The sequence below is a fragment of the Heterodontus francisci genome, chromosome 19 (assembly GCF_036365525.1).
Source record: "Heterodontus francisci isolate sHetFra1 chromosome 19, sHetFra1.hap1, whole genome shotgun sequence".
Lineage (NCBI taxonomy): Eukaryota > Metazoa > Chordata > Chondrichthyes > Heterodontiformes > Heterodontidae > Heterodontus > Heterodontus francisci.
Genome location: NC_090389.1, coordinates 73,725,997 through 73,740,340, shown reverse-complemented (window position 1 = coordinate 73,740,340; position 14,344 = coordinate 73,725,997). Strand labels below are relative to the sequence as shown.

General features: G+C 38.8%; 1 protein-coding gene across 2 annotated transcripts in view; it reads left to right on the top strand.

Moving 5' to 3' along the window:
- LOC137380197 (peregrin-like) overlaps positions 1 to 14,106 on the top strand; it is a 60,723-nt gene extending 46,617 nt beyond the window's left edge. The window contains exons 12-14 of one of the 2 annotated variants that reach the window (XM_068051981.1): positions 929 to 1,083; positions 5,569 to 5,710; positions 13,566 to 14,106. In XM_068051981.1, the coding sequence (XP_067908082.1) occupies positions 929 to 1,083; positions 5,569 to 5,710; positions 13,566 to 13,682 (414 nt within the window). In that variant the 3' untranslated portion in view covers positions 13,683 to 14,106. The remainder of the gene's footprint in view (positions 1 to 928; positions 1,084 to 5,568; positions 5,711 to 13,565) is intronic. The other variant, XM_068051982.1, reaches the window with a different exon arrangement.
- The last annotated feature ends 238 nt before the right edge of the window (positions 14,107 to 14,344 follow it).

Sequence of the window (14,344 nt, the reverse complement as noted above, 5' to 3'; positions counted from 1 at the left end):
TATCATTGCATTGACATCTCTGAACAAGGACTCCCCATATGTGTTGTTACTTACTTCATGATGCCACTTTGTGGAGCTCTATACAAAAATATCTGCTGTCTGTGTCCAATTGACAAACTTAAACTAAAATACATTGTTAATAGAATTAAGGAGCGACCTTTAGGTTTATGTGATAAACCTAATCAGCAGAATACACCTCCCCACTTCAGCATTATTTGATACTGGGGCTAGTAGAAACTCCATTTAGACACTGTTTTGACTCAGTATTACAGTGGGAACAGAGCCAACAGTGTTGCATTATACTGCTGTTTCAATCAACGTCCACATTGAAAACTAAGCTTTCCAAATTTTCTACAATGCGCAACAAATTAAAATCATTCTATTCAGCATAGTACTGTCTAGAATTCCATATCTTCTGTCTGAAAAATCAGTTTTGGTGAAATAGATGCTTGGAAAAATGGTACAGCCAAGATCAGGAATTCAGGTGCAAATCTATGTCCCACCACTCTGTGGCGCTGCACCTCAGTGCTCTAACATGTTGCACTGCTGTGAATAAAATGGTTACAGAATTTCCCAGGATTCCTACACAAAACAATAGCAGATGGAGCTCAACAGAATCTAGCCGCAAATATCAATGTGAAACTGCAATTACAAAGAACTCTGGCGAGTGTGCTCCTGAATGTGTTCTATTTCTCGCTGTCAGCTTCCATGTTTCTTGTTTCTTCTCATCCTAATGGGACAGACTCCAGCTGATGTTACATTACAGAGAACAGGTCTGGCATGAAGGTTTCAAATTGCATCAATAGGTTACTGAGGAGAGAAATAAGTTGTTTAAAACCATCTGGTACAGACCATATTAGAAAAGTGCAAAGATTCTTAAGAATGTATTTATTAAGATTCCGTTGTATATCCATATCTGCTTCTACAGATTATTGATCCGAAGATGCCTCGGGAAGGACTGTACCATCACGGTGTTCCAATCCCTGTTCCACCACTGGATGTGCTTAAACTGGGAGAACAAATGACCGTGGAAGCTCGGGAACATCTCTACCTCGTTCTTTTCTTTGACAACAAGAGAACATGGTAATATTGAGTTAACTATTCTTCCTTGTTTACACCACATGACCAAAAACTAGTCAGTATTGGACCATAATAGTTTGATAGACTGTAGGTTCTGGGAAGTCACAGAAACCTTCTCCCCTTGGAAGCTTCTATTCCCTTGTGGTTACTCACATCCCTTAGGAGACTAAATACATTCAGCAGAGTCCATAATTGTGTAAGTTGTATATGGTCCGTTGAAAGGTAAGGGCTTAATTGGCTAAATGGCCTCTTACCGATCCATATTTTCATATGTTTCCATTAACTGTAATGGATTACAGCTCAGCTTTTCATAAGGAGCACCTGGTGAGATGAGTGTGAACCATTGCGGTTGCCTGTTAAATTCTGCAACGCTACGGAGACGAGAGATTAAGTTAGATAATACAATCGAAGTTTTGTTTCAGACATATAGTTATAAACAAAACATGTTAATTATGTTATAAATGTTGTACTATCAAACACAGGGCATGATTTGAGATTGTGAAGCCCATTATAAAGCTTCAATTTTTCCATATATGTTTATAGCGCACAAGGAGGCCATTTGGCCAATTGTGTCTGTGCTGCCTCTTTGCTAGAGCAACCTGAAACTAATCCTATTGTCTTGCTGTCTCATATAGCCATATCCCTATCACTGAGTAGCTGCAGAGGGCTCTGAGGGGGGAGGGTGAATAGCCAGTAGTCATGGTTCATATCTGTACCAACGACGTAGGTAGAAAGAGGGATGATGTCCTGCAGGCAGATTTTAGAGAGCTGGGAAAGAAACTAACAAGCAGGATCTCAAAGGTAGTAATCTCCAAATTACTCCCAGTGCCGTGCACTAGAGAGTATAGAAATAGGAGGATAGAACAGATGAATGTGTGATTGGAAACATGGTGCAGGAGGGAGGGCTTTTGATTCCTAGGACATTGGGAATGGTTCTGGGGGAGACGGAACCTGTACAGGCTAGACTGGTTGCACCTGAACAGAGCTGGGACCAGTATCCTTGCAGGGCAATTTGCTAGTGCTATTGGGGAGTGTTTAAACCAACTTGACACGTGTGTGGGAACCAGGAGGTAATATTAGTGAGGAAAAGAAAGGTGCACAATGAATTGGGAGAGACAGATAGCACTAGAGTAGGAAATAATAAGCTATTAGGTGGCAGAGTAAAAGGGAATACAATAAGGTCTAAATTAGGTTTACAATGCATGTATGTGAATGCACTCAGTGTGGTAAATAAGGTTGGTGAGCTGCCGATGCAGATAGCCATGTGGGAATATGATGTTGTGGTGATAACGGAGACCTGGCTCAAAAAAGGGCAGAACTAAATGTTCCTGAATCCAAGGTGTTCAGGAAAAATAGGGAAGGAAAGAAAGGAGGAGCGGTAGCAGTATTGATTAAGGATTACAGTGTTGGAGAGAGAGGATGTCCTAGAGGGGTCAAGGACAGAATCTATTTGGTTAGAGCTAATAATTGAGGTACCATTGCACTACTGCATGTATTCTGCAGACAACCAATCAGTGGAAAAGAGATAGAGGAACAAATTTACAAGGAAATTACAGAGAGGTGCAAGAATCTGTGATTCTGTAATTAGAGAGTAGTTATAATAGGGAATTTTAATTATCCTAATATAGACTGGGATAGTAATAGTGTAAAAAACAGAGAGTGTGAAGAGTTTATGAGGTGTGTTCAGGAAAATTTGTGTAAATTGGTATGTTTCTGGCCCAATGAGGAAGGAGGCATTGCAGGGGAATGAGGTGGATCAAGTGACAGTAAGGGAGCATTTAGGGGACAGTGATCATAGTATCATAAGGTTTAGGTTAGCTATGGAAAAGGACAAGGAGCAATCCAGCATAAAAATAATTAATTGGGGAAGGGCCAGCTTCGATGGGGTGAGAACAGATCTGCCCAGATACATTGGAATCAAAGATTGGCAGGCAAAACTGTAACGGAACAATGGGCTGCCTTTCCAGAGGAGATAGTTCGGGTACAGTCGAGGAACATTCCCACGAGGGGGATAGGTAGGACAAACAAAGCAAGAACTCACTGGATGTCAAAAGAGATTGAGTAAGATGAGGCAGAAAGAGGGTGCGTATGATAGATGTCTGGTTGATAATACAATTGAGTACCAGGCTGAATATAGAAAGTTCAGATAGGAAGTGAAGAAAGAAATGAGAGAGGCAAAAAAAGAGTATGAGATGAGTCTGGTACTTGATATAAAAGGGGATCCTAAAGTCTTCTATGGGCATAAAAGTTGTAAAAGAGTGGGAAAAGGAGGTGTGGGGCTTATTAGGGACCAAAAAGGGGATTTATGCATGGAGGCAGGAGGCATGACAGAGGTATTAAATGAGTACTTTTCATCTGTTTTTACCAAGGAAGAAAATGAGGCTAATGCGGTTGATGTGGTGTACATGGACTTCCAAAAGGCATTTGATAAAGTGCCACATAACAGGCTTGTCAGCAAAGTTAAAGCCCGTGGAATAAAATGGACAGTGGCAGCATGGATACAAAATTGGTTGAGTGAAAGGAAACAGAGTAGTGGTGAACAGTTGTTTTTTCGACTGGAGGAAGGTATATAGTGAGGTTCCCTAAGGGCCGGTGTTGGGACCACTGCTTTTCTTGATCTTTATTAATGGCCTCGACTTGTGTGCAATTTCAAAATTTGCAGATGACACAAAACTTGGAAGTATTGTGAACTATGAGGAGCATAGTGATAAACTTCAAGAGGACATAGACAGGCTGGTGGAATGGGTGGACACATGGCAGATTAAAGTTCAATGCAGAGAAGGGTGAAGTGATTCATTTTGGAAGGAAGAACGAGAGAGGTAATATAAAATATACAATACAATTTGAAAGGGGGTGAAGGAGCAGAGGGACCTGAGGACAAATCATTGAAGGTGACAGGGCAGGTTGAAAAAGCGGTTAGTAAAGCATATGGGATCCTGGGCTTTATAAATAGGGGCATAGAGTACAAAAGCAAGGAAGTTATGATGAACCTTTATAAAACGCTGGTTTGGCCTCAACTGGAGCATTGTGTCTAATTCTGGGCACCACACTTTAGGACAGCTGTGAAGGCATTAGAGAGGGCACAGAAAAGATTTACAAGAATAGTTCCAGGGATGAGAGACTTCAGTTACATGGATAGATTGGAGAAGCTGGGGCTGTTCTCCTTAAAAGAAGAGAAAATTAAGAGGAGATTTAATAGAGGTGTTCAAAATCATGAGGGGTCTGGATAGAGTAGCAGAGTAAAGCTGTTCCTGTTGGCAGACGGGTTGAGAACCTGTAAACACCGATTTAAGGTGATTGGTGAATGAAATAATGGCGACCTGAAGAAAAACGTTTTACTCAGCCAGTGGTTAGGATCTGGAATGCACTGCCTGTGAGTGTATTGGAGACAGATTCATTCGAGGCCTTCAAAAGAGAATTGGATAATCTCAAGAGAACAAATTGGCACAGCTATGGGGGAAAAGGCAGGGGAGTGGGACTAGGTGAGCTGCTCTTGCAGAGAGCTGGCACAGACACAATGGGCCAAATGGCCTCCTTCTGCGCTGCAACCATTCTATGATTCTATATCTTGCTGTGTTTGAATTATTTATTTACTTTTCCCTTAGAAGATGCAATGCTTTCTGCGTCAGTTACTCCTATGGCAAATTGTTCCCTGTTCTGGATGAATAAATTCCTCCTAATGTGTCTTCTTACTCTCAGCGACAATTTAAAATTGATCAGCCCTCATCACTGAATCCCACTGAGAAAATATTTTTTTCCTATGCACTCTATCAAAGTCTTTTAACCTGCATTAAATCTTCTAGTTTTCTTGTCTGTTGTAATCTTGATTTGCAATTTTTATGACTGCCCCCAATTGCTCTAACCAATCAGATTAAAGATGCTTAAAGTTTTCAATATGTTAAATTTACTTCAGTGAAACAACGAAAATTTTTGTTTCGCAAATATGTGTTACTGGACTAATAATCCGGATGCCTTCACTATTAATCCAGACAACTTGAATTCACATCCAACAATGGGAGTTTGAGATTTTTAATTCCGTTTTTAAAAAGCTGGTATCAGTAAAAGTGACCATGAAGCTCTCGGATTGGCATATAAACCCAACTGGTTCAATTGTGTCGTTTGGGGAAGGAAACCTGCTATCTTTATCAGGTCTGGCCCACATGTGGCTCCAGTTCCACCCTAATGTGGTTGACTCTAAATTGCCCTCTGAAGCAGTTTAACAAGCCACTCAGATGTATCAAGCTGGTTCAAGAAGGCCCATTGCCACTTTCTCAGGACAACTAGGAATGGACAATAACTACTGGCTTTGCCATGACCACCCATATTTGAGAATTCATTTTTTTTTAAATATGGCGGGGGTTGGGGGGACAGGGAATTAGATTGAAGCAGATTGTTTAGTGGAACATAAAGCGATGGTGAAAATATTTACATATTTATGTAGGTCAGTTGTATACAGTGCTGGTACATGATGTGTTTTTAATTACCCAGGCAATGGCTCCCTCGATCAAAACTTGTCCCTCTTGGTGTGGACCAGACCCTGGATAAAATGAAGATGTTGGAGGGGAGGAAATCAAACATCAGGAAGTCAGTGCAGATAGCATATCATCGTGCCATGCAGCATCGGAGCAAGGTGCAGGGCGAACAGAGCAGCGATTCCAGTGACACTGACTGACCATAGAAATTTCATTCATTTTTTAATGTTTTATTTTTTTAAAATAAAAATGGACCTGCAGCTCAGTGATGCTGAGTGTAAAATGCAGAAGACAGCACCGTTTCAAAGCACTGAATTTTAAACTATAAAGTATGGAGCAGAGACAGAACAGTGCTGGCCACTAGACATGAGCCGATGGACAGCCGAGGGTTCTGAAAACAGGAAGCAGAGCAGCTATTCCAGCAGTACTAAACTGTGTTGAGCAAGAGTCAAACCATTCTTTAAAACACCTAATTAAAGCAAGGGACTGAGTCATCAGATCTGGCTAAACCCAAGTCTAGTTTTTTTTTATAAAGTTGGTGAAATCGGATGCCACAAGTCGCTTTAATTAAATTCAGAGCATAAAATAAGCAATATAGAGCATTGGATACTGTGAAGCCATGGATTGCCTTAATTCTTTTATTTGCTTAGAATTATGAATAAGGATTATGGACTTAAGATTCCTGCATAAAGTCCATCTCTTACGATATTCACATTTAAATAAGGAAAACCCTGCTGGTAGAGGACAGGTTTATGCCAGAACTTGGACTCCTCCATTATATTACTCATCCATAATTTTCACTTGAGAAAAATAGACTCTGCCAATCCAGGTGACCTAAAAAAGAAAGTGAGCAGGAAGAGCTCTGACCAGAGGGGAATAGAATCTGAAAACTATTGACCGTAATTAAATGGAGAGAAAAGTGACTAATTAACTAATGAAAGTGAATGAGTTCACTGCTGGACTTCAATTCCACTTTAAATTACATAAAGACTACTCTAATTGTTTTGGGACAGATATTGTGATTTTAAACCTGCTGCTAAATATGATTCAAACCATACATAATTGTAATATATACACTGTAATTTCATCAAAGTAACAGCCCTCTTATTCCTCCCCATAAAATCAGTGAAGACTTATACCACTAAAGTTACTTACCCTGACTATACTTATCTACATTACATTCATGCTTACAGTTGCACACACTTACCTGTAAACCTGAGGCTTCTCTCACACAGTCACATTTGTATATTCAGATTCAGCCTTAGACTTACCTGTTAAGTTGCAGGAAAAGTTTTACCGTCTGACCTTCTGCAAAACAAGTTAATCATAGAACTTACCCATAGACAATATGGTCTCCCATTCGACTTTTTTTGTTGTTGTTTGGCTTAAGTTATGCTGATAGTACTTTCTAAACTGCTGGACAGAAATGTTTTTCTTGACAGAACAGTGTGTGAGAGTCAGTTATCAGAGCATTACAGACTGTTAGAGCTGCATTTTTACAATCCTGGTACGTAAATGATTTGCACATGTGGGGTGATAAAATAACCATCTCCTGCACTGCTGCTCAGTCATATTTTTACCTGAGAATGTTATGGGGGTCAGGAAGGAAGTGGAGGTGGGGAAGAATCTGCTCAGAGAGGGCACTTTAAATTAATGTGGGTGATTAACTGGTTAAAGGCAATGTCAGTAGGCTTCATAGGTAATTGGATAACCCTACAAACTCAGTTGTCTCCTGCTCTGAGTTGGACCTTAAGACTCTGCTGAGCTTAGCAGGATTATTAGATTTCTACCTGTGTTTGCATTCCAGAAAAGATAATAACTAAAGGGATATGGAAAGGCTATATCCTTCATGTCAATATCTTTATTGCCATGTGTACCTTTACTTTTAAAGCAGTTCACAGCCACAGCTAAGCACAGTTAGTTTTTATAGTTTCCCTGGTGTTAGGTTGTTCACAATTTTCAAGTAATTTGCTGCCATTTTCCCTCTAAAGCAGACACCGTATTTGTTCATGGGTGAGTAATTTAAGGACATCTCAAATATTAATGTCCTTTGCATTGTGTAAATGCCAGACGCATGGATGCTGCTGGGCGTTCAGTTTTGAGGCAACCTGTGACCAAGCAGAGGCCTGACAGAGTAAGTCACCCAATGCTGTGAGTAGCTAGTTGGATGCAGAAGCATTGTGAATGGACCATGCTGCCTTCCATTCTGCTGAGGGCCTGACTTGAAACTCAATCATTGAGATTGTGAGTTCTGCTGAAAGTCTGCATCTGTTTCACTTTAAACAGGAAGCTGTGATTAAAAGCTGAAGCTTTTAGGAAGAAAGCTGGGACATTTTGTATGTGTGTCTGTGGTGGAGGGAGGAGTACTTTCAGTGTAAAGTATTTCAATGCCCCCTCCCCCAGAGGAAAATGGAAAATAATTAATTAGAACGTTTCATTCCCAGGGTGGTCTCATTTAGGGTAAATGGACTGCCTGATATGATACTGAACTATACAAACCAAGAAGGTCCCAATTCACTCCCTAGTCTGTGCTGATTTCAACTTGGGTGATTGTGGAGATACTACAGTTGATCTCAATGTTGGGAGTCTAGTGAAGAGGGAGTGAATTAGCTACGGTCTCTGCTTCTGATCACAATCTAGTGACACTCCTGCTCAGGATCACTATCCACTGACTCTCTGCTGAAAACTGTATGTGTTGAGTGATGACTATCAATTTTTTGTGGATGTGCCCGATAGAAACTCTGGGCTTACTCTTAAAAATGAGTCACTAACAGGGCTGGTGGTGTCTGTGGAACTCTACCCGGTAAGAGTTGGTGCCTTCTGTAGTTGAAGGGAGAAGAAATAGAATATCCTTTCTAAGAGTAGATATTCGCATTTGTTACCCTGGGAAAGCAACTTGATGACCCACCCATTTTGGTTGTCTTTATGGGAGAAAAAACATAATTGGGTAGCATATCCATTAGGTTGTCCTAAGCTGTGCTGTTTCAGTGGACAGGAATTGGTATCTTTCCTGGTCTTAGATGCTGGTAACAATGCTATTGTAAACTTTACCCTTTGTCAGTAATTATAATACTTACATTTACATAGCACCGGATTGCATTGAAATGCCTCAAAACACTTCACATGATACTTTTTTGAAGTACAGTAACTGTATGTCAGCAAGCATGCCATTGTTACACAAGGATTAAAATCTGAGACTGGGAGCAATCCTGATCTCCAGTCATAGCTCCTTGACAGGCACCATTGAGCATGTCTGCCCTTGGAAGGGAACGTGTTATGTTTTTCTTCCAGTTTTTCTGAGGGTCGGACTTTAGAAAGCATTGTCCTCCCTTCCCCACCCCATCATTATTGCTGTTTAAGGAGATCCAAAGGAGAGTCTCCATTAAGTGCTCGAATGGATTCTTATGTAGAATCACTGACAATGACTGGCTTTTGAACCCTAGTTTATGTTGGAAACGGGTATTACCAAGAAAAATAATTCTTGTATAACGTCTCAAGACAATCTTATCCTTGAGTATTTGTCTACAAAATAAGAGCCTGAATCTAATTTTTACAAATAGGTGTTTAAAAAAAAAACTGAGAAGTATAAATGGCAAAATATCACATTATTGTGCCCAACCTCAAGACTCCCAGAAACATGGTGACTTTCATTAGAAGAGCAGCCATCCAGTGGTGAGTTGAATATAAAAATATTGGAATGCAGCAATGTGCTGAAGCCACATTGTACTACATCAAGGAGTGGTATAAGGTAGACTTGTACTCTGCAATATCTACGCTATACTGTGGATAGGGAGGCATCAAAAAGAGGCTGGGCACTTCCTGATGTAGCATGTAGAAAACCTGTACTGTCCTACTTTTGGCTGACTTTAATTTGGCATTGACAGAGGCTCAGGCTACTTGGATTTCCATTGATTGTGATCGTGCAAAAGATCTGAGGAATGAGCTAAAATATCTTACTGGAGAAAAAAAATGTTACAAATAATTTTTAAATCAAATATGGGCATGGATTTTGTAGATGAATGCTTGAGGTTAATGCATTTTTGTGGTTGGAATATACCTTTAAAAGAATAAAATAGTTTCCCAAAGTGGATACAAAACTTGCTGGTAACTTTAGTGTGAGCTTTTACTGCCAGTTGGTGATATCTAACTCTTCTGAAATGCCAATTAGGATGGCACGGGTGCCAACAGTTCTAATAAAATTAACAAAAATGCCCATTTTAAAGAGGCACAACCAATAAACTCCAAATTATAAGTAAAAGGAAAATTATAAAATTAAATCATAATATTGTTACCCGTATCAACAATGCACTTCCTGTGCCCACTGGTTGCAGAAAGCCTCCAGCATCTTGGCAGACACTGCTTGCTCCTTCTCCAGATACACCCAGGCATGGAAGAAAGGCAGGCAGTCGGGCCAAACGTCCCCTCAGTCAATACCTTGTGCTGCAACTTCATGGGGACACATAATTAGCAGATGGATACCATCACTGTTGGAACTTTGAAATTGCAGCTTAGAATTTATTGCTATCAGAAGTAATGCATGAATGTTAAGTATATTAATTTTAAATTCCGCTGTATACTATTTAAAAGAAAACATGAACGTGTTTATTATTATCCCCTTTAAAATAGCAAACACTAATGTGTTTGTCCGCTAATACCACCAGCAGTAATTTCTAGCTTTTAAAGTCCAATCATATAACCCGTCCGATTCAAAGAATCAAAGTGAAGGTGCTTGTGTAATTGTTGCTTTTCTCTGAGATACTTTTAGTGTGCTTTCTGGTCTCTTCGATACCTTTAGTGTGCTTTGTGAATATATGATCTAGTGTACATTCAATCTACTAGTGACCTCTACTGAGTAAATACCAGTGTTGTGCAAGGCTTTATTTGATGACGTTCAGAAACTGTATTAAACTGGTCAGTTTATATCTTTTCTATACTGTCTAATTGAAATGACAGCCACCTATTGGATATCTAAGTAGATCTAGCAATGGGTGGGTGAGTGAGCCATGGACAAGCTAGAACTTTTAAAGATACTCAATATGTAGACAGATATTTAATAATGTGTCCATGAAAAAATATTTTGCTGCATAACTTTGTCAGCTTTGATCAACAGTGTGTATGTTTTGTATATAAATTTTAAAAAACTGGCAGTGAAGAATAAAGAGAAACTTAAAAATAATAGCTAGTAAGCTAAAGCATAAATTAGCAATTCCATTTTAAAAGGAGGAACAGAATCATTCAAATATAGATCCTTTTATATTTGAGTTTTTTATCTACACATACGCAGTGACAGATCTTCATGTCTTGTTCCACCATTGAATGCAAAATTACAATTATAAATTACAAGTCAACATCAAATATCATGCTGAATTTTGATGGTTGAGCCTCCTCTATTGAAATGTGTCGTATCAATTCATTATAACCATGCTGTTTATTTTATTTTTTCCCTCTTTTCCAGCCCCCCCCCCCCCCCCCACCCTTTTCTTCCTTTAGTGGGCCCACTCTGTCATGAGACACCCTCCAGAGCATGCAGTTTGGAATTTCTCCAACCTTTAACTGAGAGCACCTTTTGTTTCAAGCAGGATCGGGGTGGGTGGGGGCAAGTTTAATTCCTGCTCATCCAAGTTGGGAATGTCTGTTGCATGTAATGGCCTTGGTATTCAACCCAAGGAGAAGCAAATTCAAAGTGATGTCTTTTGTCCTTTGAGAACATGTGACCTTCTGGTTGTTGGTGTAGCATTCAGTACTTTAACTGCTGAGCTGCTCCTTCCATATTTGTTTCTAATCACTCACTGTATTTTAAACCAAAGTGGAACACAAAATTCATAATTCTCGGTTACTAAAGATTTTGTTCATATGGCAACTTATCAATGTGACACCCTTACTAAGTTTTAACATAGATTAAGTGAACTAAGCCAGTTTTCCATGAAGCACAATTCTTGTTTCTTTTTCTAATCCTTCAAGGACATTTTGTAGAAATGCATTTTGGATGGTTTGAAGTTCAAATTAGTTAGACCAACAAATAAACAATTCAGTTTGCTTAGAAATTATGGCACTTTGAAAAATATATAGCAAATTAAACTCACAGTTGGCTGTAGGGAACTACACTGTTAATGGTGTTTCAGCTAAAGAAATCTTTTAGAGCCTGTGCAGCAATGCCAGCTCCATTAGTGCAATACTTGTATATAGCCCATTTCATGAATCCCCATGTTATTTAAACCTCATTCCAGAATCCACCTGGAAGGACAGTCTGTTAAATGAACAGGTGCCACAGTGAATTATTTATTATATAAGTTTTAAAAAATATTTTTTATTTACTTCAGGGAATTTTCACTTTTTCACATGATTAAGTTTATTATTTGCTTCCCTGAAACAAATGCCAGCTCACAGCAGCAATGAGAAAATTGTAAGGCAGCAAAATATTATAGACTATTGACACTGGTTAGAATCTATGGAATTGGGCAGCATTGCAGAACACTAGGCTTTATGGCACTAATGTTCAGTTTATGTTTGACAGCTCAACCATTTCCTATTGATTCAGTGTCATACATAATTTGCAGATGACCGCAGCTAATCCTGAGTTTAACAAGATGACTCAGCTTGGATAAGAAGGAATGGTTTGATTATTTGCCTTACAGAATAAATTTATATGATTTAAAAAAACTAAATTAATCCATTTCTTTAATCTCCCATCTATTTTGTAACACTTTCCACAACTCTACTTGTTTGTTATCATGCCGTTACACATCAAACTCTTTTCACTTTGTTTGATTAGTACTGCTTTTCATTTTGTTTTTGTTTTTTGCTTTGTATAAGCCCACCTGATATAAATGTGGTAGTGGATCTGAAAACAAGAGAAGGACCATGAGTGTTGCTATTGCAGTCTGTCTGCAAAGCGATGTTGGTTGTTTCCTTACTCATAGAATCTGGACAGAATATTTTCCTAAGTGTCCATTTTGGAATTCCACAGTTATCAGAATTTTACTGTAACCGAAATGGATTGATTTACAAATTCTTACTAAGTCAAAGTAGTGGATTTCCACTTGCAGACTTGAGCAGAATGTTTTATTTGGTTGCTGTTTATAGATAAATACAAATCCTTTGCTCCGAAAAATGTAATTCACTAGTTTAAGAGTTTAAAAAAACAATGGTTTAGAAGGATTATAATAATTTTGCGACTGCTGAGCGTGTTTTGTCACTTCATTAGACTGTTCAGTGTAGTAAGTGGTTCCAGGGAGAATAACGAAGATCAGATGATCACTGGAAGAATGAGGAAGCTACTTGAACAACATTCTAGGCCTTTTAGTGCATTGGGAGGTCAGTAAATATGATTGTAACTATCAGAGGAAGTCGTTTCAGTATAAAGAGCTCCTAGTCTCCTGTACAGTTTATCTTTGTAATGGTGTTTTCACAGCCATGAGTTCCTGGCATGGAGAGTAGTTGTTAAATAGGAAACTCCACTTTGAAGTAAACCTGTACAGGAAGACAGGAAGGATTTTCTTCATCCTGATCGTTCTTCCCTCAAAAATAGCCATCTTCTTTAACTTTACAGTTTTAATGTTTGTTTAAGCGGCACTAATTTGGCAGTCTTGCTCTGTACTCTGACTCAGTGCCATGCTTGATCTGGAAATGCTTAAGCCTGCCATTTTGCAGAGTAGAAAAATGGTAATCTCTTTCCCCTACTTCATCCTTTACTTTTGAAAACACCCTCTTCCCCCAACAACATCCAAGAACATTTTACAATTCCCTCCTTATGAAGGTACAGACAGGCTGATGTAACACCCCTTTGATCAAACTCCTTTAAACCATCAACTAAGTGTGATATTTTTCAGCATCCCTCGTTGCATTTGCATCAGGTCTAAAATTACATTTAATTTGTAATATAGGTATATTGAAGCCTGCAAATTTGTTGGGTAGACTCCTCCTCCCAAACAGATATTTTTTTTTAATGTAATTTGCTTTCCAAAAGAAGAAACAACATTTAAAAAAACAAACCCTCTGGTCTTTTACACACAGGACATGGGTACCAAAATTGGTGGTTCATTGGTGGAGAACAAGGACACCAAACAGTGCAATGCAGAAGGAAGTTGTCTACCTGGAAAACGCATTTTATATAAAAGCTCTGTCTGTTAACAGGTGAACATGAATCGATGGCTCAGTCAGCTCAAGGTTATGCCCTAGGCAAATCCGTTGTAAATAATGTACATTGTTATGTTCAGGATTTTTAAATTATTTTTTGTTTGTAAACATCTCAACATTTCTAGCCTTTCAGCAACTTCTTTGAGTACGTTAAATTGGACATCATGAAACCTTTTCTAAATTTTTGCAGGTAACTCTAGCGAGCAGCAAACTGGTGTGGTGTGATAGCAGAAGCACCCTTTTAAACTAGTATATTTTAAAAAAACTATACTACAATCCTTTTTCATACTTCGGGCTGGGAGCACTGTACTCCAATCCAGCAAAAAAACTAGATACTACTTTAATTTCTAGAATGTTTTTTCAGTTTGTATTTATTTTGGAAGAAAAAGATCTATCTGATTCTTAGGAAAATAAATAAATGGCTATTTGAAAACCTGTGTTACCTGCCTCACATTATTCAAACTTTTCCCAACTCCTGCTTTTCATCCTACCCTAAGACAAAAAAGAAGTCTGTCAGTAATGGGCCTCTCCGTGCTTGAGAAACCCACAAATAAGAAAATACTGGCATCACATTATAATTGGTTTCTATCTGATGAGAGAAAATTAACATTGAGTGTCACTCATTATCTGTGGTACTATTTTGAGGGGGTTTTAAG